Source organism: Pleurodeles waltl, chromosome 3_1 (assembly GCF_031143425.1).
Source record: "Pleurodeles waltl isolate 20211129_DDA chromosome 3_1, aPleWal1.hap1.20221129, whole genome shotgun sequence".
NCBI lineage: Eukaryota > Metazoa > Chordata > Amphibia > Caudata > Salamandridae > Pleurodeles > Pleurodeles waltl.
The window spans coordinates 433,534,153-433,556,694 of record NC_090440.1 but is presented as its reverse complement, the minus strand read 5'-3'; the positions used below and the strand labels follow the sequence as shown (position 1 = coordinate 433,556,694).

Below are 22,542 nucleotides of genomic sequence, written 5' to 3'. Positions count from 1 at the left end.
TCCACAGCTAGGCACTTTGTAAAAAAACAGCTCTTTTTTCTTTCTGAAAATGTGATGTGTCCACGTTGTGTTTTGGGGAATATCCTGTCGCTGGCGCTAGGCCTACCCAAGCAAGTGAGGTACCATTTTTATCGGGAGACTTGGGGGAACACAGAATAGCAAAACAAGTGTTATTGTCCCTTGTCTTTCTCTACATTTTTTCCTTCCAAATGTAAGACAGTGTGTAAAAATGACGTCTATTTGAGAAATGCTCTGTAATTCACATGCTAGTATGGGGACCCCAGAATTCAGAGATGTGCAAATAACCACTGCTTCTCAACACCTTATCTTGTGGCCATTTTGGAAATACAAAGGTTTTCTTGATACCTATTTTTCACTTTTTATATTTCAGCAAATTAATTGCTGTATACCCGGTATAGAATGAAAACCTATTTCAAGGTGCAGCTCATTTATTGGCTCTGGGTACCTAGGGTTCTTGATGAACCTACAAGCCCTATATATCCCCGCAACCAGAAGAGTCCAGCTGACGTAACGGTATATTGCTTTCAAAAATCTGACATCGCAAGAAAAAGTTAGAGTAAAATGGCAGTTGTTTTCACCTCAATTTCAATATTTTTTTATTTCAGCTGTTATCTTCTGCAGGAAACCCTTGTAGGATCTACACAAATGACCCCTTGCTGAATTCAGAATTTTGTCTACTTTTCAGAAATGTTTAGCTTTCTGGGATCTAGCATTGGTTTCACACCCATTTCTGTCACTAACTGGAAGGAGGCTGAAAGCGCAGAAAATAGTAAAAATGCAGTATGTCCCAGTAAAATGCCAAAATTGTGTTGAAAAATGGGGTTTTCGGATTTAAGTCTGCCTGTTCCTGAAAGCTGGAAAGATGGTGGTTTTAGCACCGCAAACCCTTTGTTGATGCCATTTTCAGGGAAAAAACCACAAGCCTTCTTCTGCAGCCCTTTTTTCGCATGTTTTTTAAAAAAACGAAATTTTTGCTGTATTTTGGCTAATTTCTTGGTCTCCTTCAGGGGAAGCCACAAAGTCTGGTTACCGCTAGAATCCCTAGGATGTTGGAAAAAAAAGGACGCAAATTTGGCGTGGGTAGCTTATGTGGAGAAAAAGTTATGAGGGCCTAAGCGCGAACTGCCCCAAATAGCCAAAAAAAGGCTCGGCACAGGAGGGGGAAAAGGCCTGGCAGCAAAGGGGTTAATGTATCGTATTGATATATTACTTTACGTTTAAAAAACAAAACAAAAGAAGTTTACTGAAAAAACTAAAAGTTACAGGCACGTTATAGTTAGGTTCACATTTTACCCAGACAAAACCATAGAAATGCATCTGTTTATTATAAGTATAATATAACTGCTGAATTTCTATGGTTTTGTTTTGGTAAAATGTGAACCTAACTATAACATCCCTGTAACCTTTTTTCCCAGTGATTATATATGGAAAATGTCACTTACCCAGTGTACATCTGTTCTTGGCATGTTTCGCTGCAGATTCACACACTATGCACAGGTCCTGCCATCTAGTGTTGGGCTCGGAGTGTTACAAGTTGTTTTTCTTCGAAGAATTCTTTTCGAGTCACAGGACCGAGCGACTCCTCCTTTTCAGCTCCATTGTGCATGGGCATTGACTCCATCTTAGATTGTTTTCCCGCAGAGGATAAGGTAGGAGTGATAGAGTGTAAGCAAAGAGATGTCTATGCAATGGAATATATATATATATATATATATATATATATATATATATATATACACATATACACATATACATATATACACACACATACACACACAAACTTGAATGTAACTTAAAAGGCTACAGGCTCCCGGGGAGGAGGGAGGGCGCATGTGAATCTGCAGCGGAACATGCCACTAACAGATGTACACTGGGTAAGTGACATTTTCTGTTCGTTAGCATGTGTGGCTGCAGATACTCATGCTATGCATAGACTACAAAGCAGCTCTCCTCCAATAAGCGGTGGTTAGCCTGTAGGAGTTGAAGTTGTTTGAAATAGTGTTCTTAGTACAGCCTGTCCTACTGTGGCTTGTTTTGTTGCTAACACATCTACACAGTAATGCTTGGTAAATATATGAGGTGTTGACCAAGTGGCTACTTTACAGATTTCTGTCATTGGTATATTTCCTAGAAATGCCATTGTTGCTTCTTTCTTCCTAGTGGAATGTGCTTTTAGTGTTATTAATAGCTGTCTTTTAGCCTTTAGGTAACTGGTTTGGATGCACCTTACGATCCACCTGGCTATGCCTGGTTTTGAGATAGGATTACCAGTATGGGGTTTTTGGAATGCGACAAACAGCTGTTTAGTCTTTCTGAATGATTTTGTTCTGTCAATGTAATACATTAAAGCTCTTTTAATATCTAATGTATGGAATGCTCTTTCTGCTACTGAGTCTGTCTGTGGGAAGAAGACTGGAAGTTCCACTGTTTGATTTAAATGAAACGGTGAGATGACTTTAGGTAGGAATTTTGGGTTTATGCGAAGTACAACCTTATGTTTGTGTACTTGTATAAAGAGTTGTTCAATAGTGAATGCTTGTATTTCACTAACTCTTCGTAATGAGTGATTGCCATGAGGAATGCTACTTTCCATGCTAGAAATTGAATTTGACACGAATGCATGGGTTCAAACGGTGGACCCATGAGTCATGTGAGTACACTATTAAGATTCCATGAAGGTACTGGTGGTGTTCTTTGAGGTACGATACGTTTTAGACCCTCCATGAAGGCTTTGATGACAGGCACTCTAAATAGAGACTTGTGTTGTATATTTTGTAAACAAGCTGAAATAGCTGTGAGATGTATTTTACTGGATGAAAAGGCTAATTTTGCTTTCTGTAGATGGAGTAAATAACCCACAATGTCCTGTATGGATGCGGCAAGGAGTGATGTGTTTGGATTGGCAGTAAAAAACAAACCTTTTCTATTTATTTGCATAGCACAGCCTTGTAGTGGGTTTTCTTGCTTGTTTGATCACTTCCATACATTCTGGTGTAAGGTGTAGATATCCAAACTCTAAGATTTCAGGAGCCAGATTGCAAGAGTGAGTATTGCTGGATTGGGGTGCCTGATTTGTTGTTTGTTTTGTGTCAACAGGTCCGGCCTGTTTGGTAGTTTGATGTGTGGTACTAGTGACAGGTCTAACAATGTTGTATACCGTGGTTGACGTGCCTACCTTGGTGCTAAAAGTATGAGTTTGAGTCTGTTTTGACGCAGTTTGTTGGCCAGAAATGGAATGAGTGGGAGACAAGCATAAGCAAATATCCCTGACCAGTTGATCCATAGAACATTGCCCTTGGAACGAGGGTGTGGGTACCTGGATGCGAAGTTTTGGCATTTTGCGTTGTGGTTGGTGGCGAATAGATCTATGTCTGTTGTTCCTCACTGGTGAAAGTATTTGTGAAGCACTTGGGGGTGAGTTTCCCACTCGTGTGTTTGCTGATTATCCCGGCTGAGGCAGTCTGCTAATTGATTGTGAATACCTGGAATATACTGAGCTACAGGGTGAATGTTGTTGTGAATTGCCCAATGCAAAAAATGTTGTGCTAGAAGGCAAAGTTGTGATGAGTGGGCTCCTCCATGTTTGTTCAAGTAGTACATTGTTGTCATATTGTTTTGATGAGAATGTGCTTGTGAACAAGAAGAGGTTGAAAAGCTTTTAGTGGTAGTAATACTGCTAGCAGTTCTAAGTGATTTATGTGAATTTGTTTTTGTTTGGTATTCCATTGTCCCGGAATGTTGGGATTGTTGAGATGTGCTCCCCATCCAATCATTGATGCATATGTTGTAATAATAGTGTGAGGCACAGGATCTTGAAATGGCCGCCCTTTGTTTAAATTTATGGAATTTACCACTAAAGCGAGATGTGTGATTGACGGTCTATCAACACTAGAGCTTGAAGGTGACCATGTGCCTGCAACCATTGTTTTGCAAGGCACAGTTGTAAGGGCTGCATGTTTAATCTTGCGTTTGGGACAATGGCGATGTATGATGCCATCATGCCTAACAGTTTCATGACAAATTTGACTGTGTACTGTTGGTTTGGCTGTATTTTTGGCAATATGTTGTGGAACGACTGTACCCTTTGTGGACTTGGGATTGCAAGTGCTCTTTGGGTGTTTAATGTGGCTCCTAAACACTGCCGAATTTGCGCTGGTTGTAGGTGCAATTTTTGGTAGTTTATTGAGAACCCTAGTGTGTGTAGGGTGTTTATTACATAACGTGTATTATATTGGCACTGTTTTTGACTGTTGGCTTTTATTAGCCAGTCGTCGAGATATGGAAAGACATGGATATGTTGTCTTCTTATGTATGCTGCGACTACGGCAAGGCATTTTGTAAATACTCTGGGAGCTGTTGTTATCCCAAAAGGTAACACTTTGAACTGGTAATGTTTTCCTTGTATTACAAATCGGAGATATTTTCTGTGCGCTGGATGGATGGGTATTTGAAAATACGCATCTTTTAGATGCGGTGTTGCCATAAAATCTTGCTGTTGTAACAGTGGGACTACACCATGTAGTGTTACCATGTGAAAGTGTTCTGATCGGATGTAGAGATTGAGAGTTCTGAGATCTAGTATTGGTCTCAGTGTTTTGTCTTTTTTGGGAATGGGGAAATACAGGGAGTAAAAACCCCTGTTCCTTTTTGATGATGTGGCACAAGATCTATGGCTTGTTTGAGTAATAGTGCCTGAACCTCTGTTTGCAACATTGAAATGTGTTGAGATGAGAGTTTGTGTGGTTTTGGGGGAATATCTGGAGGAGTTTGTGTGAACTCTATGCAGTAACCATGTTGGATAATGGTAAGACCCAATTGTCTGTTGTGATGGGTAACCAGTGGGTGTGCAACTTTTGTAGTCTTCCTCCCACAGGGGAAGTGTGGTGAGGGAAGATGTGGATGAAGTCACTGTTTGGCATGCGTGGGTTGCTTTGAGGGCTGATATTTTCCCCTAGATCTGGGAAATTGTCCTCTGTAGGTTCCCCAAAACCCCCCTCTTTGGTATTGTGTCTGGTAAGAGGGTTTGGATTGGGGGGAAGATGGCTCAGATGGTTGGGGTCTAAAGCCTCCCCTATATTGAGGCTTTCGAAATGAGCCTCTGAATTGAGTTGAATACAGCGCCCCCATAGCCTTGGCAGTGTTGGCGTCCCTTTCATTTTGTCAATGGCTTTATCAACCTGTGTTCCAAATATTAAAAGGCATGTTCAAAAAAGCCTGCTGAATTTCAGGTTTAAGGGCTGACGACCTAAGCCATGCGTGACGCCTAATGGTGACAGCCATGTTAATAGTTCTTGCAGCTGTGTCTGTGCAGTCTAACGCCGACCTGATCTGATTGTTGGTAATTGCCTGTCCCTCCTCTACTACCTGCTGGGCTCTCTTCTGCTGGTCCTTGGGGAGATGCTGGACAATGTCCTTTATCATCCCAGTGGGCCCTGTCGTATCTGGCCATTAGTGCCTGGGAATTGGCTATACGCCATTTATTAGCTGCCTGTGATGCCACCCTTTTACTGGCAGCATCGAACTTTTTACTTTCCTTATCTGGAGGGGGTGTGTCCCCAGAGGACTAGGAGTTATCCCTCTTCCTTGCTGCTCTGACCACTACAGAATCTGGGGGTAGCCATTGGGTAATAAAAACTGGGTCTGAAGGCGGTGGCTTATATTCCTTTTCTACCCTTGGAGTAATAGCTCTTGCTTGAACTGGTTCCTGGAAGATTTGATGTGCATGTTTTTAACATGCCAGGAAGCATGGGTAGACTCTGGTAGGTGGCGTGAGTTGAGGACAACGTGTTAAATAAAAAGTCATCCTCAAGAGGTTCTGTGTGCATGGTTACATTGTGAAATGCTGCTGCTCTGGCCAGAAACTGTGTATATGAGGTGCTATCCTCGGGGGTGATGGCTTTGATGGATAGCACCCTGGACTATTATCTGAAATGGGATCATCATAAAGGTCCAATATGGGTCAGTGTCATCCTGGTGTGACTGTACAGAGTGTGATGGAGACTGTGCAGTGGGGGTAGCAGGCGGGGAGACAGTTAGGTGAGGAGAATGAGGAGGAGACTGGTGAGGTGAAAACTGAGGAGGAGGAGATCTTTGTCTTGGTTTTGGCACTTTAGCCGGTGGCTGATCAGTGTCCAAATGTCCATGAAAGGCCAGTTTCCTCTGTTTTTAGAGGCGGTGCAGTGTCTTTATGAATTTGTATTCTGGCCTGTTTCTTGTCAAAATCCTCCATTTGAGTAAGTTCTTCTGCAAATTTATGGCTTTCTTTTAATTGCTTGGGAAGCCCATGCTCCTCTATGTATGTGTATTTTTTCGTCTCCGAAGCCGGCTTCTTCGGGATCGAAAGGCCTGATAGATGTTACTCGATCGAAAACAATACCGATGAATTTAAAGAGTTTGTAATATTTTTCTGACTCAAACAACCGGAGTGAAAAGAAACACGCCTGAATCAGATGGCGGAAAGAAAATAATCTAAGATAGAGTCGATGCCCATGCGCAATGGAGCCGAAAAGGAGGAGTCACTCGGTCCCGTAACTCGAAAAGACTTCTTCGAAGAAAAACAACTTGTAACACTCCGAGCCCAACACTAGATGGCAGGACCTGTGCATAGCATGTGTATCTGCAGCTACACATGCCATTGGAAAAAAAAAAATATATATATATATATATATATATATATATATATATATATATATATATATATATATATATATATATATATAGTAAGCTGAATTAGCAACAGAGTAAAATGAGCAGAGCTCAGTGGTGGAGACACCCTGCACACATGACATCCGGCAGAAATCTTAACTATGGTGGCCTTAGGGGGCATGAAGTTTTAAGCATTTTCACCTTGCTAGATGGAGTTGGGGCGATTCTAATGAGGTGGACAACTACTAAAGGTTTTTGCCTTGTTTCTGTTGCGAAATGCTATTATGCTCTGCTATTAAGTGACTGAATGCTCCATCCTAGACTATGGGGAAGGATTCATTTAAAGATCTAGTGCTGGAGAACATCATATTGCACGTATAGGAAGTTTTACGACTGAAAATTTTTCAATTAATTTGTAAAATCCAATTTTTAAAATACTAGCAGAGAGTAATCAAATCAATCTGAATAGTGTATCACAATGCGGCAATACCTTCTCTTCTTGGCTGATCTGGTGCGCAGCTCTTCAAGTTGATCAGCTTCTTTGTTTATTGAAGCAGTACTGGGCACAGTAGATGCTGGTGGATGACTAAGTGTAGGAGAGGTGCTCTCGTGAGTCAAGGAGTCATCACCAAATATATCAGCAGGAAGAGCAGTGGCCAGCTTCTCAGGCATTTGTGTACCCAGACTGAAGTACAGATTTCCAAGAATCTTTGGTATAGATGATATGTACCTGGGAGAAGCAACCAGTCCTTATAGATTACCAGATGATTCACATTGCAAAAAAAAACGGTTAAGTCAATTTGTTCTATTTTAACAACTAAGATAGATTTCCTTTACTTGGTGACGCCATACAACACACAAGTGGACTAAATAAACATACTAGTCACAGATAATTAATGTGAGGTCTGTTCTTCTGGCATCAGTGATTATGAGACAGAATCTGTGGTGAGTCCCACAGTTCACTACTAGTACCATAAGTACAGTTTCATTTCAATTTCCCCTCTTTAGACACGTGCCCCTTTAAGGGTAGCAAAGCTTAGCAGTCACGTCTTACTCAAGAAGGTGGTATTGGCAGGAAACCCATACAGCAACACATAATAAATAAACTCAATGACCGGTGAGGCCCATTCATTCTAAACAGATAACATACTCATTTAGCTTAATGATACATGAGGAGTTCAGGTTATGCCAAACAAATCTAATAAACTGCATTTTTATCCTGTAAATTAATGTATTGATGCAGACATCATAAAAAATTTGCTATACTACTTTTGGAATCTGCCCTACTTTCCTGGTTACCCCAGGAAGAAAGCGGAGAGAAGTCAGTTTCTTTGAGCCTACGTGGCAGAGTTACCAGTACTTGTGATCCTGGTTCTGTATCACAGGAGTCCTATTTAAAATCATAAACTAACATCCACTCTTTCCCAAAACACAGGACATGCTGAAGTTGTCACATGTGTCATAAAACTACTTGTCACAAGAATCTTATTTTTTACACTTATTCATTTCTATCATGTGCCTCACGTCTGCCAGCTTGAGCAAGTCTTTTTTTAGCAAAAAATAATTTTAGATATTAGGTTTTGAGGACCAGAGTTAAAACCGCAAAAAGGAACAATACAAACAAACAGCAAAAAAGGGTAGTAATGGTAAATTAACTGCACTTCCTATGTGTGTCCAACCGTAATATAAATAAAGTTTTATTTTATGGTATGATCACTGTAAATGGTGATCGAATGATGGTGCTGAATGGTCTTATGCCCAACTACCCTAAGGCATGAGCATTTATTCAACAGGATACATGGCGTACAAATACCAAAGTCAGGCCACAGCACTCAAAATTAATCCCAACAAGTATTCTTTGTATATATTAAAAGTTGCAGAAGTTCCAGACCAGTCCTTCATGGAACATAAGTTCTTCTTTATGGAGCACTTGTAATACCAACAAAACCACTTATGTGAAAGTCCTTTGTTGACAATTTCTTCCGTAACAGCCAACACGTGTTTCGCTACTACTGTGGCGTTTCAAGGCTGTGAAGTACAAACATGGACAAATGATCAAGATAAAATTGTATTGTTTGATTAAGGACATGGCATCCAATTGTGACTGAAGCCCTGTGAGAAGAGTAAAGAAAAGTACCTCCACTGTATATTAACAAGTGGAAGAATAAAGAACCGTGCCTCTACTGTATTTTAAAGGAAGGTGGGCACCTGGATGACGTGACAAAGAAACAGACCTTGGAAAATCAAATAAGGAGCAGTGGTAGACTCATCCTGAGAGAAAAAGAGGGTGAACCATGGAGACACTATTGTGAGGTACGCAAAAAACGGTCTCAAAGAATGTGAATGAAGTAAATGGTCAACAAAGTCCAAACCTACCAAAAAATAAAAATAATAAAAAAAAAAAATCGCCTTACGGCGTGCCCCATTCTATGATATGGATCATCAAATCCTGTGCAAACTGTAAGGTAATATACCACTATCAATTATATGGCAAAGTGAAAAACTTAAAACTAGTATGTACAATAGAAGAACTTGATATATAGTACCTGTGCCTGGCATTCCAAGAAGAGTAAACCCGAAGGATAAGCCACTTATCATGGTCCCACAAACAGTATTAGTATTGGACTACGGACTTAATTGAAGTCATCTGCCACCTTGACTTCATTTGAACGTGAAGTATGGTTAAGAAATCCTTCAAGTTAGGATGGGCTGGAGCCATCATATAGCATGCAGCTACTTAGCAAATAAGCCTACTTTTGGTAGCCCTAACTCGCATTATAAATAACTTTTTAGTGCGACATCCTCCTGCCAATAATAATTTCTTGCTAATTTTGATCAATTGGCTTGAGTTCCAAAAAACTACTACTGTGCTGCAACTGATTCTGCAAAAAGCTTCCCAGCCTGTGAGGTATACATTAGTCTTAGTCCTTGTGGACTAGCGCTCTCACCATGAGACTTTTCAGACTGTACCACACTTAAGAGATTTTGCTGCTGCTTGTGACAGAGTGAGTTTGTCCTCCCAAGCTGCATTAGTATGACTCCAAAGATTTCCAATAAATTGAAATGGGCTTGAGTCAAGCAATCAGTCAATGAAAATGCAGGACACAATGGAGACTCGCAGAGATCAGTCAAACCACTGGGACTGTATTGTTCGCAGACAACGCCATTCCTGTTGAAAAGACTATCTCCAAGTAAAACACTTCTGTGTTTTTTGTTATCTACTGTTGTGCCCAAGCCAGGCAGCCATTATCTGTAACATAAACAACATCTGTTGATTTTGTACAACTTATCTAAATCTCTAGGTCCTGAAGAAGAGAAGAAGTTGTCTAAAAGTATTGTATCGAAAGACTGAGCTATTATCCAATTATCTTGGAAGAGGTATGTGAAAAATGTTTTTTTCATAGGCACAATGCTATCTCTTATGTAGAGTTGATTTTACAACAAGCGCAGGACATTGTATTTGTAGTTGTCTTCTTACAATGAAGTCTAGACAATTTTATGTTTAGTGGCAATCTCAAAGTAGAAGTCCTGCAGATCAAGGAACACCTGATGTCACGCATGTAGCTTAAGACAAAATGGTGCAGGACTAACATCCTGAATTTCTCATTTTTATCTATTTAATCACAATCTTCTGATCCAAATTAAGTCTAAATTCTTGTTCTAAATAATTCTTTCAAATCAGACCACGTCTTGTGTAGATAACGTGGAATTTATTTTCACAATTATTTTTCTAAAGAATATTGGATTCTACTTTCTTGATGGAATTTAGCAGGCTTCTTTAGTGGTGTTGCAGGCAGGGGTGTTTCATAGTGTAAGCTATAGTGATTTTGCATTTTATTCAGAAACCATCCGTCTCTGATCATGTTTTGCAACTTTTCAGAATAATTACAATACTTTCCACCCCAGTAGTGACACTGGGTACTCACGGCCCTTTTTGCTGTCTTTGTCCTGGGTACTGACCCCTATGCTGTCTGACACTCCAGAGATTCCACGGGCGGCATCATCAACTTGTCATAGTCTTTCACCTCATGTTGACTGGAGTCCTGAGAAGCAACATACTGCAGACTGCACAACATGACACCGCCCTCTACAGGTCATCATTCATCTCTAGCTGCTGCTTTTCATCTGCAAAATATTCCTCCTCCACCACCTACCCCATGGTCTGGAGCATAGGGCTTTCTTGTTGTAGAACAGGCCAGAGGCAGGGCAGTCCTGGTCGTTGTGCTCCGGCGACAGCAGAGGTTGCAGACGTGCTGGTCAGAGGAAGCGTATTTTGCCCCTCATCAAGGGCACTCCCTGAAAGACCCTCTTTTTCTATATTGTGCTTCCACGGACCGCAAATGCATCGAAGATAAATAGGGTTCCAGTGCAATGTATCCGAACTAGATGGTGGAACAAATCAATCTAACAATGGATCAGTTGAAGATGCACATTCTCTCGAAGAGGAAGAGACCGAACGTCACATCAGCAATAAAAACAAGCATTTGCAATGCAATAGGTCTCGCATTTGTTTGAGTTAGAGCTATTAGCCTTGTAAATGCATAACTGAACTTTTCTTGCCACTTAAATTGGTCAATCCTGCCGCACAATTTGGTCCTCTCGGCCACATAATTCCAGTGGCCCTGCTTATAAGTAAAGCACTTCCATTAACCTTCTTCCTCTATCTCCAGAAAAAAATGTAAGCATTGTCATTATATTTTTGTAAATATTATTATTTGGTACAAGTGTAACTGTATTGCAGAGAATTAAAAGTTTCTAGGAGGTGCGCTAAATATTTTTTTCAACTAGGCTCATTTTTAACACTTGTGGGTTATGACATTTGCAGAGACGTTTTGGACTTCTGTGTTTTCTCGATTCTGCTGTGTGCATAATGATAAAACCTGCGGCAAAGGTTTTTAATTTGTACTTGCAGTGTCAACACTGAACCAAACGTCCTGACTCCAGTAAACATGTAGTCACAATCACGACTGCAGTGCACACCCAGAACTGCACTGTGTCAAAATCCAGAAGTCTGGGGATGCTTGTCTCTGCCATGCTGGGATAATGAGCCCCAGCACCCCTTCCCTCTCTCCCTGGGAATTGAGGAATTCCAGAAATGTGAACTCTGGGCTCCTAACATTTTGAAGTGCAGTAAATCTTCACCATGCACAACTCTCAGGAAGCTAAGCTTCCCTGAAGCAGCCTTTGCTAACAACTCTAGGCTGCCTGCATTAAACACTAATATGCTGGCCGGCAGCACACACTGTATAGAATGATTTCTTTTCAACATGCAAATTAATTGTTGAAGATGAAAGTGGACATGCGTGACCCAATCCCTTACATTGTGGAGTGCGGAAATCCCTCATCTCTCTGCTAAACAAAAATATGTTTTTGTTCAGAAAACAACGCATGCACAAACCTCGCAGGAAAATGGCACTCACAAAATTCAAAGCAGATAAGTTTCAGAGCTGTGTTACTTATCAAAGAGAGTAGGGCAGGCACCTGTTTTAGAGGGTCTGGTACAATAAGGATTGCTGATAAAGTGCTCCAAAACTCCGATCGAGTTAGCGCTGTTAGCGTTTAAGTGGTGTGAACTGATGCAGCAGTTTAAAATTGGAATGAATGGCAAAAAAATAAAAGTTAGAAAATCGGAACCACCAGGAAGATTTGGAGCTGCTGGTAAAGTCTGAGGAAACTCGACTAAGAGCTAGTAACGGGGCTGAACGAGCTCATATAGGGGAAATCACAGTTATTTTGGGGTCCTGGTGAACTAAATGAAAACATGTTACATAGAAGGAATAAACATGTCAAACAGGCTCTGGGATTAAAATGGCACAGGAACATTAAGCAAGTAAAGGGCTTTAGAACGTGTGTAGGTGACAGAGTACTAACGTAAAGCTAGATGGAAAGAAAATCTCAGTCAAAGCAAAGGTGCAAGAGGGCATCTAAACATTAAATCACAAGGCGTAGACCTGTGAAACCTTTGTACGAACAATGTGCACTGCGGAAATGTGACATGTATTTGCTAGCAACCTGAAATTTTCTCTGAGCAAGGCAACCCATATCTGACCACAAGGCCAGTGGGAGGAGGCAGGCGTTCTCTACACACAGGCGCTTCGACTCACCAGATAAGCAGATCTCTCTGCAGACGTTGCCTCTGTCTTTACAACTTAAAAGGTAAATGCAGCACCGCGGCTTGCCAGCCGCCTCTCGTAATATTAACAGCTGCCCCGGAAAGGCACTGTTTATGCAGCTTGATGACCTCCAGCCTCCGCTCCTCCTACACAACACAAAATGCTGATGAAATGAGGCTATTTTTTTTAAAATCAGGCAGGAGGTTTCTTTTCTCCAGGAGCCTACGTGTGGCGGAGTGGAGCGAAGAGGATGCAATGTAACTAATCCACTCGTGCTTTTGGTTACTCAAATGTTGTTACTTCAGATGTAAAAAAAAAAAATATCCCAGGGAAACAGACATCTGAAGCAACAAACATTTGAAAAACAAAAAGCGCGAGGCAAATTCCCAAAAGGCAGCTTCTGTTCTCGCTCTGCGCTCCACCCTCCCCCTTCAGAAGTCGTGAAGTTGTTTAATTGCAGTGCTCCTCGCTCCCATCCCCTGAACGTAGGGTCCAGGAGAAAAGAAACCTTCTAGCCTGATTTAAAAAAACGTCTTAGAGAAAGACTGAAAGTGCACCTTTGGCCATGTTGGCAGCAGGGCTGGCTGCTTGGAAGCAGTACTGTGCACGTCACCCCCTTGCCTCGCATGCCGCCTGCTCTAAGCGCCCCGGGCGTAGAAGCGAAGTAGGTCCAAAACACATGCTGTAAAAATGAACAGCGTATTGATTGAGTACTTGGTCACTGCGCTCGGGGAGGAGTGAAAACAGGAAAAGGCATGACTAATGCATGCCATCATCAAATGGGAAGCAGAAATAAAAGAGTGACAATGGAAGCAGCCAATTGAAAAAGATGGGTGGTACGTAAGCCCACAACTCTATCAACAACAGCTCGCTAAGCGACAGCGCATGCGCTGTCTAGGCTCGACCTAAAAAAGACTTGTTTCAGAAAAACAAGTTGCAAAGTCTGAACTCAACACTAGATGGTAGGAGCGTGCATAACATGTATATCTGCACTCAACACATTACAAATATTAACTTACTTGTAGGAAAGCGCCCCTTTTGGCATGGTTACAACCCACTTTTTACCTGATGCTAACTTGACTGTGTGTGCTGGGATCCTGCTAATCAGGCCCCAGCAGCAGTGTTTTTTTCCCCTAAACTGTACCTTTGTTTCCACAACTGGAACAACCCTGACCCACAGCTAAGTCCCTAGTAAAAGGTACCAGTCTTAGCAAGGGCTCTGTGGCAAGGGAGGGTGTCTATAAGGGCTGCAGCATGTATTGTGCCACCCTAAGGAACCCCCTCACCAAACACATGCCCACTTCGATTATAGATTGTGTGTGTTGGTTAGGTGAAAAAGAAAGTCGACATGGCATTCCTCCCGGGGTGTTACGCCCACAAGCCACTGCCTGTGGCATAGGTAAGTCAGCCCTCTAGCAGGCAATACTGCCATAAGTCAAGGTGCACTATACCACAGGTGAGGGCATAGCTACATGAACAATATGCCCATACATTGTCTAAGCCCATTCTTGAACATTTAAGTGCAGTGTGGCCGTATTAAGTACATGGACTGAGAGTTTGTTATTACGAACTCCACAGCTTCATGATGTTTTCACTGATGACTGGGAAGTTTGGTGGCAACCTTTGGTCCAGCTACATAATGGTAACTCTGAACCTAGGCATGCTTGGTATCAAAAACGTCGGATTCAGACCCCAATAACGATGTCAGTTTTGGTGGCATGATTCCTTGCACTCTGGGGACTCCTTTGAGGACCCCCCAGTATTGCTCCTATCAGTCATCCAGGGTTGGCGGGCAGCCACACTGCTGCCACCCCACAGAACGGGTTCTGCCCTCCGACTGCTTGACAAGCTCAAGCAGGGGAAGGCAGAACAAAGGATTTCCTGGGGAGAGTGGATGCAACACTCTCTCGCTTAGAAATGAGTGTTAAAAGGCTGGGAAGGGATAGACTCCCCAAGCCACCAGTTTGCTCTGAAGGGCCCATTTGGTGTGCTCCTTGCATAAACTGGTTTGCACCAATCCAAGGACCACCCCAGTCCCTGCTCTGGCACAAAATTGGCTAAAGGAAAGGGGAGTGACTCCCCTGTTCATCACCACCCCAGTGGTGGTGCCCAGAGCTCCACCAGGTGGCCACTCGATTCTGCCATCTTGGAAACAAGATGTGCAATGGCCCCTGGGGGTATCTGACTGGGCAGGTCAGGCAGGTGACGTCAGTCACCCCCTCTGATAGGTGGTCACAGTGGAAAGTGACCAAGCCCCTGTTTAAGGCTATTTAGGGTCTTGCTTGCGGGGGTCCCCGGATTTGGAATTCATGACTTCACCAGGACTCCTCTGCATCAACCTCTTTTGCTCATGGCCACAGGAAACACAACTGGACACTTCAGGAACCGACCAGATTGCAACTCCAGAGACGACCTCACCTTCCAACATGGTTTCCCTGGCTCCTTCAAGCAACATTTCCACGGCTGTGCATCGTCTGGATTCGGCAAGATTTCAGCTACACCAAGAAGCAAGAAGGAATCTTCCTTTAAGTGAAGGAGTCACTCCCATGCATCTGCAGTCACCTACAGCAACGACGTCCGGCTGAGTGGATCTGCCCTCCTCTGGAATTGCATGCATCCTGCAAGACAGGTGGTGGCCTGGAGTGGTCCCCTAAGTCCTCTTTGCCCACTTTGGAAGATGAGCCCTTGCCTCTCCTTGTAGGGCGGTACCCTTGTGCACCGCGACTCTTGCAACCAAGGCTTGTTGTCTCCTGCTCCAAGGGATCTTCAGGCTCATAGTAGCCCTGGCCTCCAACGCTTCTGCCTTGTATAGACAGTCTCTCTTCTGTGCTCCAGCGACTCCTCTCAGAGTGTGCTGATTGAGGGTCACTGCAACTTACTGTGCCTGCAGCCAGTGGGTTGTCCATGGGTGCTGCGACTGCTTCTGCCGGCTCTCCCGGCTCCTGAGGGTCAGCCTGTACTCCCCTCCAAGGGTCGAGTCCCATCGACCTGGCTAGTCCTCTTCAGCCTTGCAACTCTACTGTTGCACCAACTTGCATTTGCCAAGGCTTGTTAGTGGTCCTCCTGACCACTGACCGACTGCAACCTGGCAACCGATGTGGGACATCATCTACACAGCTTCAATGACTTGTTTGCAGCCCCTGGGCTCCATAGCTGATCTTCCTCCCCGTCGACCCAGATCTTCATCCGCAGAAGGGTGGGTAGTGGCTTCTGCCCCGTCTGGACACTCCGCCGAGGACTGGACTCTATCCCCTTCTTTTACAGGTCCTCTTCTTCCAGAATCTTTTCCAAAGTTACTTTTCTAAGTCCTCTAGTTAGTCCTTGGGAATGCCAGGTACTTACTTCTGCTCTCCTGGCTGCTGGGAATGGGGGTCAATTAGGTACTCACCTCTTTGTGTCCCACTTTCTCCCAGCGTCCCTCTAGCAACGCCATATCCTTGGGTGGTGGACTTCACTTCGCATTCCACCATTTTATTATATGGTCTGGCCCTCCCCTGGGGCCCTAGCTATTTTCTACAATTGTTTGCCAATGCTTGTTGTTTCCTATGCCAATGCCTAATTACTGCTGTATATTGCCCAGTATATGCTGTGTGTACTTACCTCTTGTTGGGGGACTTGCCTAAAAGTAATGTAGTTCAGTGTTCCTGTAGTAAAGCCTTGCAGGTTGGGGCAGATTCTGCATGCAAGGCTCCACCAGGACTCCTCTGCATCGACCTCTTCTGCCCCTGGCCACCTGAACCACATCTGGACACTTCAAGAACCAAACAAGACCAACTCCTGGGACGACCTCGCCTTAGCACATTGTTTCCTTGCCTCCTTTCAGCAACTGCAACATGTTCACGGCTGTGTATCCACTGGGGATCAGCAAGACTTCAGCTGCACCAAGAAGCAAGAAGGAATGTCCCTTAGAGTGAAGGAGTCACTCCCCTGCATCTGCAGGCACCTATGGCAATGACGTCTGGCTGCGTGGATCTGCTCTTCTAGAACTGCATGGACCCTGCAACACAGGTTGTGGATCGGAGGGATCCTCTTTGCCCTCTGTCCAACTTGGGAGATAGGGACCCCTTGCCTCTCCCTTTAGGATGGTATCCCTGTGTACTGTGACTCCTGCAGCAACCAAGACTTGTTTACTCCTGCTCTGAGGGATCATCAGGCTTTAAGTAGCCCCGGCCCCCAGCACTTCATCCTCGCAAGGACAGTCTCTCCTTTGCTGCTCCAGCAATGCGGGACTCCTCTCCAGGTCTGCTAATTGGGCGCCACTGCAACTCACTGTGCCTGCTGCCAGTCGGTTGCCTGTGGGGGCTGCAGCTGCTTCTGCTGGCTCTTCAGACTGCTGAGAGTCAGCCTGGACTACCCTCCATGGGTCAAGTCCCCAGGGCCTTGCTGGTCCTCTTCAGATCTGCAACTCCTCTTCTGCCCTGGTTTGCATTTGCCAAGGCTTGGTGGTCTTCCTGATTGCTGACCTCTCTGCAATCAGACGACCAGTGTGGGACATCTTCTGCATGACTCCATGGACTCCTCTGCAGCTCCTGAACTCAGCAGCTGATCTTCATCCTCCTTTGTCAACGAGGATCTTCATCCACGGAAGGGTGGGCAATGGCTCCTGCCCAGTCTGGACACTCAATGGGGACTGTCCCATTCTTTTGTAGGTCCTCTTCTTCCAGAATCCACCTTTGGGTCCCTCCGTCTGGCCCTGTTCTTGCAAAGTTCCTTTTCCAAGCCCCCTTGTTAGTCTATGGGAAAACCAGGTAACTTACCTCTGCTGTCCTGGTCTCTGAAGGTCATCTAAGTACTCAGGTTTGGGGTCCCGCATTCCCCCAGCTCCCTACTAAATACTCTACGTCGTTGGGTGGGGGACCTAACTTCGCATTACACTATTTTAGTATATGGTTTGGCCCTCCCCTAAGGCCCTAGCTACTGTCCACTATTTTAGCCAATGCTTGTTGTTCCTATAAACTCATTAATAACACTGATTGAGTATATATAGTGTGTACTTACCTCCAGCTGGGGAACTGTCTATAAGTAATCTAGTTCAGTGTTACTATAATAAAGTACTTTTATTTTTGGTAACACTGTGTGGTTCCTTTCATGTGTGGTAAGTTACTGTGTGGTATTGCAAGTGCTTTACGCTCCTTCTAGATAAGTCTTGGCTGCTCATCCACAGGTACCCCTAGAGAGCGCTGGCTTCCTAGACCCTGTTACTAACTATTAAGGGGTTGCCAGGACCTGGAAAAAGGTGTAAACACCACAGGTGTCCACCACACATCAGGCCAGATTCCTATAGTGCTCTCTGGGTTCATAATCAAAGCCTGCTCTAGGTAAAGGTGCTTCACATCTCCCCCTGCAGGAACTGTAAACACTCGGCAATGGGCCACAAATGCTCAGGCCTCCTATTACAGTGCACCAAGGCACTGCAGCTAGTGGATGCGCTCTCCCCTCCTCACCCCCGACCAAGCCCCACTTTTGGCAGCAGGTCCAACAGGAAAATTAGGGAAAGCAAGGAGTGAACACTTCAGCTGCGACCACCCCTAGGGTGTTCAGACCAGAACTGACCCCCTCCTTGCAGAATCATCCATCCTGTTTTGGAGGGGAGTGACCAATAGGGAAAGGCATGTGCCCCTCTCCCCAAAGGGAGTGGGCACAGGAAGGGTGCAGCCACCATCAGGGACAGTAGCCATTGGCTACTGCCCTCTGACCCCTGTAGTGCCCCTTAATCTAGTATTTAGGGGCACCCCTGAACCTTGCTCTTCAGATTCCTGGCAACCCCAAGAAGAAGAAGGACTGAAGAGCTGACCCCAGCAGTGAAAACTCTAGACGACAACTGACTTGGTCCCAGCCTTATTGGCCTGTCTACAGCTTCAAGACTCTTGCTACAAAAAAGGTGATGCATCTTGCAGGACCAGCAACCTCAACAAACCCCCCTGAGGACTGCCTGCCCAGCAGAAGACCAATAACTCCTGAGGACAGAGGCTCTCTCGACAAGAGAAAAACAAGAACTGCCCCAGATCTGCGAGCTCTGCGCCAAACGCCCATGGCCCATGTCCAGGTGGCCAACCGGTCCAGAGAAGGACCCCAGGCGATTGCGACCTCAAGTCCACCCCGGGTTGACCCCTCCTGGCCACCACGTCCATGCCTTCAGCCTGAATCCGGAGGATCCCCCCTGACGGCAACTGGATCTGATGAAGATTCCCGACGCTCAAAAGTACCTGCAGCATCTTTGTGATCCCCCGGGGTTTCCCCCATTGAAAAGCATCGGGCCCCTAATGTTGTGCTTGCACCCTGCCGCCCCTGTGCCACTGAGGGTTTATGTTTGGTGCTGACTTGTAGCACCCCCAGTGCTCACCTAAACCCCCCAGGTCTGTGCCTTGAAGTCGCAGGTACTTATCTGCAACCTGTCTCTTTCAGAGTGCCCCCAGTCCTCATAGGATCCCATTGCAAAATCAAAACCAAATTTGACCCTAGCACCCGAGTACCCTGTGTTGCTAGTGGTACACTTTTGGGCCCAGCTTGAACTTTGACCTGTGGATATCCTAACCCCCGAAGAATGGGATGATAAGTAGAGTACTTACCTGTTAACTGTGCTAACACTTTTTGTCCACTAGGACTGTGTTGGTTCCTATGAGAAATTGCAGTGTCAACTTTTCAAATTGACAAGTTTTACTTACTTGTAAACCGCTGTACCTGCAAAATAGTAAACAAAATGCATTCGATATACAAGGTTGATACAAATGTACAACTGTACTTACCTGCGACGAAGATCCTTTTGGTTCTAGACAAAGTAACACAATATATTTTTGCTATATAAAAACACTGGCTTGGAGTAAGTCATGGAGTGTGTGCCTCATTTCTTGACTGTGGGTGTACAACAAATGCTTTGCATTACCCTCTAATAAGCCTAACTGATCAACCACACTACCACAAAAGAGAGCATAAGGTGAGTCACGTGAATTTACGAAAGATGCCATTACTAGAAAACCACAGTTAAAAGGTAAGTAACTAATTTTCTGCTCCTGTATTGGATCTTTCATAGATTCAAGTACTTGAATCAGGATAGCGAGAGGGAAGCAAAATAGCGTCATAATTATGAATACAATAATGCGGACGGTGGGATACCAAAAAACATAAAGGCTCATCTTATTAGAAGAGATGACAAAGGATTGCCTGTGCAGCTGCTGCATCCTTCTCATCTGTCAAATCCAGACAGTTGTGCTGGGTAAATGTGTGTCTGCTCTTCCAAGTAGGTGCTCTACAGATGTCCTGAAGAGAGACAACAGCAAAGAGAGCAACTGGCAAACACACTTCTTGTAGCGTGCACTCAAACTTTAGATAAAGAGTTTTTCCACCCTTCAAATGACAAAACTGGATAGCAGCAGCATCAAGCAAGCAATACTAAATTTGGAAAGCAGATATCCTTTCTGCGGCTTACCATAAGCCACAAGCAACTGGTTGGGCTTTCTAAAATGCTGCATCCAATGCATACAGAATTTTAAACATCTAATGAGTAGCATTTTGTTTTTTTGCTAAGGTCTGCGGATTTGGAAAGGCTCAGAAAGACGAGTCTGTCAGCACCTTTGAAATGACCTTTGGGTTGGTTTGTAACACTACCCCGTCCTTTTCACTATGTAAATGTGAAAGCTTGCATTTCACTTAATTCTTCTTGCAAACGTGAAGAATAGTAATAATGCCACCTTCAGTGAGAGAAATTTTAAATCAGCTCTGTGAATGGGCTTAAATGGAACCTTCAACTGCAAAAGGACCAAAATAAGCTGCAGAGATGGAGGAGGTTGCTTTATTGGCAGAACGACTTGGAAAAGTCTTTTAAGAAACTTTGATAAGTATATTTAAGCAGAGAAGATGGGCCAGATGATCTAAATCTCAATATAACTATTAAGTCCAATTTAATTGAAGTATGACCCATGCCCGATTTTGCTAACAGTAACAAATATGGCAGAATACTTTCTGAAGGAACTGAAAGAAGATGAATTTGTGGTTTCTGGCAGAACAAACAAAAATGTTTCCACTTTAGCTTATAAGACTTGTTAGTAGAATCAGCTCTGACTCTAGCAAGAATTTCTTTACACTCTTGCAGGAGTTAGGCTTGCAAATTCATAGTGATCAGGAGCCATGTCGACAAGTGCAAGAATGGTGGATCCAGATGAAGTATCTGGTTGTGGTTTATTGACGTTAGATTTGGCTTCAGAGTTATATAAAGTTTCTCCGAGAGCAGGATCGGTTCGGTGAACCAATACTGCCTGTGCCATTTTGGAGCCATTGGAATTATCCTGCCTCTTTCTCGCTTCATTTTTTGAGAATCCATGGGATTAACCGGATTGAGGAGATGCGTAAACAAAGAACTCTAATCATCTTATTGAAAATGCAGAACCTCATGATCCCGGTTGGTGTTCCCAACTTGCTTAAAACCAGCATTTTAAATTCTAATGAGTTCCAAACAGATCTAAATTTGGTTTGCCTTAAAGCAGGAAGGCATTGTCCGGGGCAACATGGTTGAGCTCCCATTCATGGCAGCTGTTCCTGGTCCTGCTTAAGATGTCCACTATAACATTTTTTATTCCAGGGACGTGCTCTGCTTTCAATTGCACCTGATATTTTAGTGTCTACTTTCAAATCTCCTGTGCTTCTTGAGTCAGCGGTTGAGCTCTTGTGCCTCCTAATATGCTGATGTAATACATGGTGGTAGTATTATCTGTGCATATTAGTACTGACACTATCTTGATTCTGGGGAGGAAGGCCTGTAGACTCATTGTGATTGCCTGAAGCTCCAACGGATTTATGTGAAGATGCTCGTGTTGTGCAGCCCATTTTCCTGAAGGCGTGCACTCCATCCCTTTAGTGAGGCATCAGTTGTCACCACAAAATCCACAAAAAGTGAGGCAGCAAGGTCAATCCTATGGGAAGGTGGTCACTGTGAGTCCACGAGAAAGAGACTTCTTCATGGTTGGAGTAATTTGTATGATGTCCGAGAGAGAAAGAGTGTTGTGCTTAGTTTGTCGAATTTCTCTTGGAGACGTCACATTTGGAGCATGCATTACATCATGCCTAGAAGGTACTTGAATAGGCGAACTGAAACGGATTTTCTTTGCATCAGCCTTTCTGCTAATAGCCTTAGCCTGGTTCATCTGTCTTCTGTGTGATATGCTTTGTCCTGAATGGTGTTAAAAACGGCTTCCTAAAACATTAAGGTTCTCGATGGAGGAAGACAAGATTTGTGCTGGTTCAGAGTTAAGTCTAGGTTCCTGAACAGATTTAGGTTGGCCGTTGTCCCTTTGATCATCGCTTCCTGTCAGGTAGGGGCCTTTATCAACTAATCGTCAAGGTATGAAAATATTTGATACCCATTCTGCCTTAAGCGAGCTGCCACTGGATCTGGGCATTTTGTGAAGATGTGGGGGGCTGATTTGAGGCGAAATGGGAGGACCTTGAATGGATGCCCGCTACTCTGAATCTTACGAATTGTCAGCGTTCTTGGTCAATGGAATTCCAAAATATTGCCATAGGAAACTAGATCTAAACCCATTCATTTGTTATTCGCCCCTACTGTTGTTTCTGGTACATACTTGTGAGAAACCGGAAAATTTGCCACTTCACTGTTTCCTACTTGTGTCCCAACCCTTAGAAGTTTGTTTCCTTCTTGCAGATTGGTGTAAGCAGCTGATGGTGGTTACCTATATTGCTGTTGAGGGTGTTGCTAAAAGGGCTGGTACTGTTGTGTTCGCTAAGGTTGGTACCCTCCTCTTTATGAGAA

At 44.0% G+C, this 22,542-nt stretch overlaps 1 protein-coding gene across 2 annotated transcripts in view; it reads right to left on the bottom strand.

Moving 5' to 3' along the window:
* Window positions 1–22,542, bottom strand: part of TICRR (TOPBP1 interacting checkpoint and replication regulator) — a 472,392-nt gene that overhangs the window by 275,292 nt on the left and 174,558 nt on the right. For both annotated transcript variants that reach the window (XM_069222701.1, XM_069222703.1), the window contains exon 12: window positions 7,157–7,396. In XM_069222701.1, the coding sequence (XP_069078802.1) occupies window positions 7,157–7,396 (240 nt within the window). The remainder of the gene's footprint in view (window positions 1–7,156; window positions 7,397–22,542) is intronic.